Source organism: Vipera berus (genome assembly GCF_964194415.1).
Source record: "Vipera berus genome assembly, chromosome: Z".
NCBI lineage: Eukaryota > Metazoa > Chordata > Lepidosauria > Squamata > Viperidae > Vipera > Vipera berus.
In genome coordinates, this window is record NC_138205.1 from 44,073,270 (window position 1) to 44,085,273 (window position 12,004).

Consider the following 12,004-nt stretch of genomic DNA (forward strand, 5'->3'; position numbering starts at 1 on the left):
GCACTATGTCTCCCAAAATTGTACTGATAACGGGTTGTTCTTCTGGCATTGGGCTGGCTTTGGCTGCTAAACTAGCAAAAGATAAACAGAGGAGGTTCCAAGGTGAGTTTTCAAAATTGTGGATTTTATGTATATGTGTGTGTAAATGCTGTATATGCAAACTGTGACTAAGTTCATAAATAATGAAATTATATGTGTGTGTGTGTGTGTGTGTAAATTTTAGATTGCTAACAAAGAATTAAAGGGAGACTGATATGCATTTCAAACTTATTTGTTTTCATCAGTCAGCCATACCCTTCTGAGATTCGAACCTGGGCTGATTGCACATTAGGGAGTTGTTTTAACCTCTAGGCTGCAAGCTCTATCTCACTTTGTTAGCTGAGAAGCAAGGGAGATATGTGTTAAATGCTTGTTAACTAGATTTGTCCCATGTTTGGGGCCTAGCAAGGTATATATTCTGTAATTAAATAAAAAGCTGGTATGTTATCATGCAACACAAATATCAGCCAAAGTAAACTATTTCCAACAATGCCTCTCACATCCTTAAAATATCTAAAGCATTCTTAGAAAACAAAATGTTGAGTAGATTGTAGCTGAGAATTTCATCTGCCTTCCAAAATATGAGTGTTATATGACGGGTTACAGCTTTTTCAACAATCATTTTGCAAGCAAGTTTAAAATAAACTCTCTTTATTCCAACATTGCTATTATCCCCAAATGTTAGGTAGCCTTGTTATATATAATGATTATATAGATGATAAGTTAGTAACTATTTACAAAACATGGTTAAGCAGGCCAGTTACAGATGTAACAAAAGTGTTTGCACAAAATCTTACATACAGTTAATGATACTAGCTTAGTTATGATAAATATGTTTGGTTGTTAGGAGTTCTGTGTATTATACTAATCCAGAATACCACCTAACCTTGAATTATACAAGATAAAATCAGGATATAAATCTAATTAATACAAGAATAAGTTCAGTAACCAGGTTAAAATTTGAACATATATAAATAGGTTTAAATATTTATTTGGCACTGAAAGCAAATACAATTTCTCTGTCAAATAGGTTTTGATGAATTATACAATATATTGCTAAATGGGGACTCAATTTTTATATGAATATGTTAAAAAGTGCACAGTACTGAGTACCAACCTCACTTTCAAAAACGTTTCAGTTGCCTGGGCAGTCTCTATACATTGTTATATATTTGTTCAGGACAGGCACGATCTGTTGTACTGGAAAAGCCGATTTATGGTAAATGTTGAATACTTTCAGAGTTCAGACTTCCTCCCTAGTAATTGTATGTGTATTCACTAACAGGCCATAAGCCGCACTGAAGCACCATTTCAGTTAACAGTCTTAAAGGACAAAATGGTGAAAATATTAATATTGGGATGAGATTAACCATAGTTAGAGCTCTTTCCTGGTTTGCCCACTATATTTCATTGCAAGAAAGGATTAAATTTTGAAAATATGTTTATACTACTGGTGTTTTACAGCAAAAGTTTAGTCATCTCTTGACAAATAGAGTAAAGAATTCTAATATAACATAATACCAATTTTAGAAGTTTGCAAGCTTGAGAATTTATTTACTCCAATTTTATTTCCCTCAGAATTCCTGCATGATCAAAAGCTGTTGATTTATGCTACCTTTTTCTTCTACTGTTCCAGTTTTAAATCCAGATGTCCACTACATGGTCTTCAAAACATTGACATCTTGGATCATAAAATGATACTTTGATATTTTGGGAGTAGATTATTGGTCAGTGTTTAGGGTCATCAACTAGTGAAAATAAAACATCCAAGTCTTTACTTTTGGACCTTTAGTAGATTGATATAAAGAAACCAACAACTGGTTTTACAAATGAATTTTAGTATATTCCAAGGCAGGCTTTTATTTATTAAATTTTTATCTCACCTTTTTTATTTTATAACTATTTCAGGGATGTGATCATAAACAATACTCCTTCCTCTTCCATTTTCCCCGCAACTGCAACTCTGTGAAGTGGGTTAGTTAGACTGACAGAGTGAATGCCCCAAAGTCACCCAACTGGCTTTCATGCCTAAAATGGGACTAGAACTCAGAGTCTCCTGATTTATCAGCCAGCACCTTGTGGGGAACACATCTGGACACTACTACATTAAGAAAAGTTATATTTGAAGAACCATGAGATTGTTATATACACTAACTGGCCCTATAGTCCTGTACCATCCTGATCCTGATCATAGAGAGACTTTTCTTCCCTTTGCTCAAGTCAAATGTTAGTGGACTTACACCCAAGGCTAACAATTATATTGCAAAGGATGAGTCTCGTACAGCATTTTCAAAGACAAAATAAACTATATTCCATGTTGTAACTTCCAATGTTTAGCAAATGCCAACTTTGCTATAGATCTTTCCTTCAACCACCTGTTGAAAGAAAATAGATTCAGTGTCAAGTGAGAGTCTGCTTCAATTTTGAGAACACATTTGTGCTTCCAAAAGTTCTGGTACCAGGAAATTATTACTGAATATTCTGGAAATACATTGCAGTAAATAAAAATGAAGTAAATATCTATTGTAATGCACACCTGAAGATACCAGGTTGAGAAAAATTATGAGAAGAACTTGACAAAAGCAAAATTAAAAGACCAGTTGGTAAAATTGCTAATGTATTAGGTAAGTTCATGTTTACCTTATATGCATATATTTATACACTTGACAATCTTATTTATATTCGGTTTGTGCTTTGAGAAAATTTTAAGCACTTGGCCATTTGAAATAAAACAGGAAAGAATCCACTCCCGAATTTGGCCAGCCAAGTTGAAAAGAATATATGACCAAGCCTCACCTGTATTCTAGTGATTGCCACAATGAGGAATGTCACCAAGAAAGAAAAGCTGGAAGCAGCCGCAGGGCCAGCACTCAACCAGACTCTAGAGATCAAACAGCTGGATGTCTGCGATGAGAAATCCATCCACAACTGCATTAACAGCATTCCTCAGAGACATATTGATATCCTCAGTGAGTACCCAGAGAGTTGCAGCTTTATAAGCCTTCTGGGGGACATACAACAAACCCCGTGAAACTCTCTCTCTCTCTCTCTCTCTCTCTCTCTCTCTGTCTCTCTCTCTTTCTCCCCCTTCCCCCCCCCCCGTGTGTGTGTGTGTGTCTGTCTGTCTCTCTGTCTGCATGGACATGTCTCAGTTAAACAGATACCTCCATGAAAGCCAGGTATCCAGTTTCTCCTATGGCCCAAACCAAAATGGCCATGGAAGATAAGGGCAAATTAATAATAATAATAATAATAATAATAATAATAATAATAATAATAATAATAATAATAATAATAATAATAATAATAATAATAAATAATAATAATAATAATAATAACAACAACAACAACAAAACAACAGTAATGATAATGATAATGATAATGATAATGATGATGATGATGATAATAATAATAATAATAATAATAATAATAATAATAATAATAATAATAATAATTCAAACAGACAAGCACCTGCAACATAACACCCCGGACTTAACAATTGTTGATAAGAAAGACAAAAAAGTCTGGATAGTGGACATGGCAGTGCCTGGAGACAGCAGAATAGATGAGAAAGAACTGGAGAAGATAACAAAATACAAAGACCTACAAATAAAAATAGGAAGACTGTGGCAAAGGCAAGCAAGGGTAGTACCAATAGTAATAGGTACCTTGGGTGCAATCCCAAAACAACTGGAGCACCACTTGAACACCATTGGCATTGACAATTGCAAAAGGCAGCCTTACTAGGAACTGCTTCCATCCTGCGACGATATCTGTAATACCATTAAACATCCACATCTGCCTTTCCCAGGTCTTTGATAAGGACTCGATAGGTAGACAAAAATGCCAAGGCCAGTCTGAACATCTGGCTGACTGTGCAATGATTAATAACAATAAGAACAACAACAACAATAATAATAATAAAGTTGGAAGGGACCTTGGAGGTCATCTAGGGAGGTCATCTAGTCCAACCCCTTGCACAGACAGGAAACCCTATACCATTTCATATCCAAGTGGCAAACTTTCAAGGTTCAATAATGTCATTTTCAGTTGACTGGTTCGATTTGATGTTTTGTCTTATTATGTGGTGAGTGGGTAAAACAGTCAAAATTCTTAATTACTTCTTATAGTCAACAATGCTGGGCTGGGCTTCATTGGTCCTATTGAGTGTCAGTCAATTGAAGAGATGAAGGCTATAATGGAAACCAACTTCTTTGGTGTAGTAAGGATGATTAAAGAGGTCTTGCCAGACATGAAGAAAAGGAGGAGTGGACACATTGTGGTCATCAGTAGTGTCCTGGGTTTGCAAGGTAAGCTGACTTTATCTACATTGTCTGTACAATAGTCAGTTCAGAAGCAGCAGATAAGGAATCCCTTTCAAATGCATATATTTTAGGACAATATTTCTTGCCCAACAGGATATTAGATCACAACCAATTTCCAGATAGCATGAGCAAATAAACTGTGAGAAGTTTTCTCTAAGTTACCTGGAGGATCCATGATTTGAAAATAATGTGGTTGAATAAAATAACCATCATAACCATTTTAAATCATGATTGAGGTAGAGATATCATAGATCATTCATGCACCAACATATGTACATTTACAAAATAAATACTCTATACATATAATCCTCTCTGTATAGATCCAGTTGTTTACATAATGCTAGTTTGAGACAAATCTTGCAGATATTCTGATTGGTATATTATGGTATATAAATAATACAGCAAGCAGCAATGTTTAAGCTATCTAAAAAGTAATAAATATATCCAAATTGGAGAGACCAAAAACCTTTATAAAAGCTTTCAATTTTATATTTAGTCTGTCCAAATGTTCCTTTGGTTCCTAAAATGCATAAAACTCAGGCATCCAAATGAACAAGAATTTTCTGCTTGATCATGATTCTAAAATTAACAATAAAAATAAAACCAATTCCAATCCAAGGTTGGATTCTCGCAACACATCAGATTAGCATTTGGTAGTTTCTGGTTTCGGCATGTTATACGAACTTAGTCATTATCCTGTCTTGTTGACAGCCAATATAATCTATTATCCTACGGACTGATTATTTTTCCTGGGTTAGGGATTGTAGTTCATTCTATCTTCCCATTGAAGGACCATAAGTAACATCAGGGGAAAGATAGAAGCAATGTTTCCAGCTAGTGTAGGCTTTCACAACCAGTTATCTATGGGAAGTGCTGAGCTTCAGGGTTTAGGGTCTGTGGTCTAGACCACAAATTTCTTGATATTTTGCTGGCAACTGTGGTTGGCTCTTCAGAGGTAAGGTTATTATTATTATTATTATTTATTGCATTTATATACCGCCCTTTCCCTGAGGACTCAGGGCGGTTTACAGGGAGTTAAAAACAGATCCATACAAAAGTTAAAACCCAATTTAAAAATATTAAATCAACCCTGTACTAATTAAAAAATCCCAATTAAAATGAGTGTCTCCTCAGCCTGGGCCCGGGAGCTCAAAGAGCCAGATCTTCAGGCCCCGGCGGAATGATCGGAGGTCGGGAGCAGTCCTCAGCTCCACTGGCAGCTGGTTCCAGAGGGCAGGCGCTCCCACTGAGAAGGCCCTATCCCTGGGTGTCCAACATTTTTTATTTTCTAAACTTTGGGGAAAGAAAAGCTGTGGGAAGCCATTCACTTCAATTTCTCTTGTAAAACCCCTTCAACAACCCCCCTCTTCCAATAGGCCTAGGCCAGGAAATGGTCCTTTCTAAAAATGTGAGGAAAACTCACCCAACATGGTCTTGAATTCGATCACACCAGTTGTGTAAGGAAAAGCCAGTAGTATAAGGGAGAACAATAGAACAAGTGAAACTATTTGGGCCTTTGTAGACTGCACTGAAATAGCCAACTGGATCTTAACATCCCAAGCTAAATTCCTCATTTCTGATTAACAAACTATAGAGATAAGGTCATGACTGCTTAACCAAAATCTATTGTGTTTTGTCTTCTAGGCATCATTTTCAACGACATCTATGCTGCATCCAAATTTGCCATTGAAGGTTTCTGTGAAAGCCTTATTATCCAAGCACTCAGATTTAATATCTTGTAAGTGGGTAGTAGTAGTGATGCTAATAAACTCCCCTCCCATTAGAATATAGTCAGATTTGCCATGTCCTTATTTCTATAAGGTTTTAATGAATGTAATGCAAACAAAAATTCAGGAAAAACATCTGCACTCATTGGAATAATCTAGCAGAAGGCTTAGCTTTTGACCTTTAGCAGAAAAAAGTGGCAATATGTGAAAAAGATTTCTTCTGCTAACTAAATATCACATAGCTGCTGATCACTATGAATAGTTCAGGGTCAACCTCTATACAGATAATCCTTCACTTACAAGAGTTCATTTAATCACCATTTGAAGTTACAATGGCAAAGAAAAAAGTGACTTATGACCGTTTTTCAGATGATTGTTGCAGCATCCTAACGGCCACATGATCAAAATTTGAATGCTTGGCAACTGGCATGTATATATGATGGTTGCAGTGTGCTAGGTCATATGATCACTTTTTGCAACCTTCTGACAATCTAAGTCAATGGGGGAACCAGATTCACTTAACCATGTTACTAACTTTTTCCCCCCAACATGTTTTATTAATTTTTAACATACACCTTAATATTTGGTAAACATCGTGTTGTCTTGATTAGTATTTAGAAAACAATCAATAACAATTAATTTCTATAATTCTGTAGCCCATATAGTAGCTTTACTTGATTTCCTCTTCTTCCAATTTTCTCTTTTGCCAACCTTAAATTAATACAGTACGTATTTAAATAAATGACAGTTGAATATAAACATTTTTCTCATGTTTCTGCAAATACTATAAAGCTTCTTTTCACTGATCATCTTGATTGCCTTGTCATAAATCCTGTTTACATTCTTATTTAAATTTGTTTTCCCCACAATATTCAAAACATTCTTACTGGTTAAGATTTTCTCAAAATTAGTTACACTTATTTTATTATTTATTTTATTTAATTTAATTTCTACACCGCCCTTCTCCCGAAGGACTCAGGTATTTAAGTATTTAAGTCTTTTTTTCCTCATACAAGCCATCACATTTTTACATTTCTTGTATCTTAAAGAAAAATAAGTGAAAAGAAAAAAGAAAAAAAAATAAAACTGAGAAAATATTTATTTTATGTAAACCATCCCAACATTTTTATATTTCTCAGGTCAAAAAACCAAGTACAAAATAAAAAAAAGAAAGAAGGCATACTATATTACTTGAGGGGTTCATCCCTCTTAAACTAATTTTCATTTATATTCAAAATCCTTCTATTTCTTTAACCATATTCAAACAAATGTTTAATTTTTAAATACTCTCTCTGGTAATTCCCATCATCTAATTTCTTAATTCTCACTTTAGCCTTTTTTCCCCCCAACATCTTCCCTGTTCAACATGCTTCGATGAATCAAAGAATCTTCCCATAATCTTATAAATGTTATTGCAGGTACAAAAGGCAAAACAGGTAAGATGTTTTTATAGGAAGGTTTTGCCCCTTTGTATTCATTGAAAAACTTTTCCTTTTTTCCTTTCTTGATTTTATTTATTATTTTTTTGTCTCTCAAGTTCTCGTAATTCTTCTGGCAAAGTCCATTTTGCCAAATCTTTTCTTATCATCAAACTTATTTTGTAATCTTAAAGTGTAGTTTGTCTTTTCCATGTCCAGAATTTCCTGTAATTGTTTTCCATCTAGGTTAAGTTATACTTCCTTGTATTGTTAAATTCCATCTTAAAATCTCTCTCTTCGGTCTCATATTCAGTTGTCTGTTTTTTCTGCTCACTCTCTATTTTTATTTTCTGAAAATTTTTATGTTGTAAAGTTAAATTGGAGATGTGTTCATTTATATTTTCAATGTTATGTTTAATTTCCTCATGGTTTGAAATTACTGTTGTTTTGATTAGTTGCAACATAGCATTGATTTTCTTCTGGAAAGTATTTGTTTTTTCTTGATATATTCTTTCTGCAGATCTCTGGTTTTCCATGATAGCCAAAAATCAGGGTTTTCCTTTCTCTGCAGAAAGCTTTAGAGTCACAGTTGAGTTAGTATTTGTAATCCAGAAAGGTTAATTCTTTTTTCCCCCTTTATTTTAGAATTTATAATTCTCACTTTGTAGAAAGCCCAAGATGTTTTCTTTTTTCTTTTTGTCATAGCTGTTCTCTGTTATTAAGATATTGAAGGTCACCAGAATAAAATTTATCTTTTTCTGGGCCTTGCTAATCCCTGTAATAGAGCAGCTGTTGTTGTATATTTTCATCCACTACTAGATGTCAGCAACAGTTCTTTCACTTCTTTTCAGTAATAGACAATTATTTACATCTATTTTCATGATATAAAAGGAAAATGTTAACAGATTCCACCGATTTCAAACTTATACAAATTAAGTCTTATATTCTTTTCATTTCAATATATTTCTGTTCCCCCTGAAAGGTTTAATTCACCGCTTCTGTGTGCAGGAGGGTGGGGCAAAGGTCCCCCTCCTTCTCACTTTTGGAGGCATTTTGCTTCTGGGGTTTTTCTTTTCCTTCCTCCAGGAAATCAATTTCTAAGTAGAAGAGAGAAAATTACATATCTTATGCAGTTCCAAACACGTTGTTTACAATCAGCTTGAAGTAGTACTTTTGGACTTTGGTTGCTTGTAGCTTGGGTTAGACTCAGAAGTTAAGCTAGCCTCTTCTCCTGCCAGTTTCTGGAGAGCTTTTCTCAAAATGATCGGATCAACCGCCATTTCTCCACAATCGGCAGGACTTCCCCCCTTCTATGTTGTTTCTACGGGGCAACTTCAGGCCCATTTAAGGTCCCCTGGCAGGCAGAAATCAGTCATAGGGTGCAGAGGCCTGCGATCCCTCAGCTGCTGCGCTACTGTGCAAAACTGAAAGTCACAATAGTGTTATTAACTTAACAACTGCAGTGATTCATTTAACAACTGTGGCAATTGTGTCATAAATACTTGTATTTGTAGTTTTTTTAAGTTTTTAGTTTAGAGTCATATGTAGTTGTGTTCTGTTCTTTTTTTTGATTCATGTCGTCTGATGTAGCACCTTGGTCCTGGGGAAACATTGTTTCATTTCACTATGTACTGTACTGTATATTGTTGAAATGACAATAAAGTCGTCTACTACTACTACTACTACTACTACTACTACTATAAGTCGAGGATTACCTGTGTGGACTTTTGGAATCTGTTCCCCTCCAGGTCAGTTGTAATTGTATTTGCCCAATCCAAATTCAGAGTATTGTTAAGTAGAAGAAAACTGCTTTAGCATCTATACATATTTTGATTAAAAGCTGTTTCAAGAGGGACATTACTAGTCTAAAACAGGTTTCCTTGTCCTGGTATCCTCCAAATTATTGACCCAATAAGCAATAGCAATAGATGGCAGCACCTGGATAGGCTGCGGCTGCATTGGCTCTCGAAAGTAAATAGTTTTTGGAGGGATATAAGGGATACAGGCCACACGATCAGGAAGATTTTAATGTGTTTGAGCAACGTGGCGGAACTAAGGTAACATACAACTGACAATCTTTGCTGGCATGGCAAGTTTCTAGCTGTTTCAGAACTGTTGGTGAGACCGTTAAAAGTTGTTGGCGCTGTTTGAATTTGTTCTGCCAGCAGCAAGATCTGACTGCTGGCCTAGCAATGGATTCTATTGCAAATCAGGGCTGTTTACAAAGGAGGCAGAGGAGGAGAGGTCCCGAGGCTTATGGCGTGAAGGAACTGGATGAGGCTATTGGCAGGCCCAGAGGAAGAGAGAGAGACTTTTGGAGGATTTTGTGGTGGCGACAGTGTGCTCCAGGGCTGAAAAGAAGCAAAGCCTGTTTAAGGAAAAGGTGGAAGAGTCAGAATCAGAAAAAGGAAAGGAGGCAAGGTTGTTGTGCAGGAATACAAGCTAATTTGAAGGCTAATCCACATGGAGCTCCATTTCCACCTATCCTGTTTGCCATCGTTCACTCCCTAGAGATTAAAATGGATGATCTGAAATTTGAGCTGGGCACAAACAAGGAGTGTTTATCAGAGGTGGTGACCCTTTGAGAGCTGTATGCAACCAAATTTCATTTTGATGTATGCTGATTGGTGTACATTCAAAGTGACAATAAAGTTGTTATTTATTATTATTATTATTATTATTATTATTATTATTATTATTATTATTATTATTATTATTAAATAGTATTTTGGAATTCGTGAGTTGTGAGACTTGAAGAAGGTAGCCCAATATTTTCTTAATAACTCAATACAAACAACTTTCACTCTTTTCTTGGGAAGCTTACCTGATTGGTTCCAGTTTCCAGTATGAATTCCGACCAGTATAAATATTAGATCTGTACTACTGAATAGATTTTTGAGCTCATTCAATGATTTTGAAGATAGCTGGTGAAAGTACCAATGAACACGACTAGTTTACAAAAATTAAAAACTGGAGGAAACTGAAATTTTGTAGTCAATGTCCTCCAGAATAGGACTGCTTCTAAAAATCCATTTTTGTTATGATTTTTCATGCTTTATTTGTAGTGTCAGCTTGATAGAACCTGGTCCAGTGGTAACTGAGTTTGAGATGAAAATCTATGAAGATGCAGAAAAAGCTGACTATTCCCAGACAGATCACGATACTGCTGAGATATTTTCTCAGATTTACATGAAAAATTCCAGAGCCATCTTCTCCAGCCTGAGTCAAACACCTGAAGATGTAGCTGAGATGATAATATCCTCTAACTTGGAGTTTGATACTGTAGAATCAAAAGGTTCAGAGATGCCCTGTGATCTCACCATACTAACTATACTTCCTGTGTCCTGTGTCCTGTCTGTTTATAGTATGTGTAAGCATGTATATGAAAAGAGGTTGTTTACATGTAATTTTTTTTATGCACTCACACTGTATTGATAAATGTGATATGCTCTTCTCTGACACTTGATATCCTTAGGACTCTTGTTTATTTACATCAGGGGTCTCCAAACTTGGCCCATTTAAGACTTGTGGACTTCAATTCCCAGAATTCCTCAGCCAGAGATGCTGGCTGACGAATTCTGGGAATTGAAGTCCACAAGTCTTAAAGAGGCCCAGTTTGAAGACCCCTGATTTACATCATAGAACCTCATTTGTTTTTGTTGAAAAAAATCATTGTTTCCTAAAGATGACTTTTAAATAATACTCACATGAATGTCTTCTGATTCCCTTGGCAGCATGTCCTAAAGGTCATTAGTACAGACAGACCGCCCTTCCGTCACCAAACTAATGCCATGTATACTCTTATGATGGCCCTCAAGCAAGCTGATCCCACTGGGGCCCTGATGACCAATTCGTTCTATAAACTGATCTTCAGATATGACAGCCTTTTGCACATTAGCCTAAGAGCCATCCAGCTTCTCTGTTGGCAAGCCCGCAAAGTGAAACAAGGTGCTCGATTGCTGGGCTTCAGATAAAGTTCTTTGTGATGGTAGCCCAAACTGCACTGTCAGCAAGATGGACGGATGCTTAGGGGTTGTTGCATGGAAACTATTCAAGCAATTGCTTAATGTATTAGCTTTAGACTATTGAACTTACACTTTATGTCTGTTAACCTCTCTTAACTCCCCATTCTTGTTTTATGTGCACTGTAGCATTATTAATTGCAATGCGTATATAATTAGTTGCAAAAAAAGAGAACAGAGCAAAAAAAATAAAACAATGAAGCATCAATAAGAATTCCTCCAAAGAAAAACAATTTATAAACACAAGAAGCATAGCTGAAAAACACTAACAACTGGGATTTTGCCAAATTCATAAGTATATACACAAAAACATGACACACACACACACACACACAAAATATTGAGGAGAAAAAAAAGCAAAAAAAGAGCATCCATTTTCAATATTTCTGACAAGAATGATATATTAAAAGGACAATTATTAATATAAATTGCAAATAGTAAATAATTTGATTAACTTTTCCTGCTTTTAAAAT

The 12,004-nt window shown here is 35.6% G+C and overlaps 1 protein-coding gene across 1 annotated transcript; it reads left to right on the top strand.

Annotated features, from left to right (window-relative positions):
* Positions 1 to 5: 5 nt before the first annotated feature.
* LOC308678456 (retinol dehydrogenase 8-like) lies at positions 6 to 11,483 on the top strand (the record flags this gene model as incomplete). The annotated part of the gene is made up of 6 exons (XM_081345662.1): positions 6 to 102; positions 2,847 to 3,008; positions 4,170 to 4,349; positions 6,009 to 6,102; positions 10,575 to 10,758; positions 11,244 to 11,483. The coding sequence occupies 6 exons, from the start codon at positions 6 to 8 to the stop codon at positions 11,481 to 11,483; spliced, it is 957 nt and encodes a 318-aa protein (XP_081201788.1).
* Between the last annotated feature and the right edge of the window lie 521 nt (positions 11,484 to 12,004).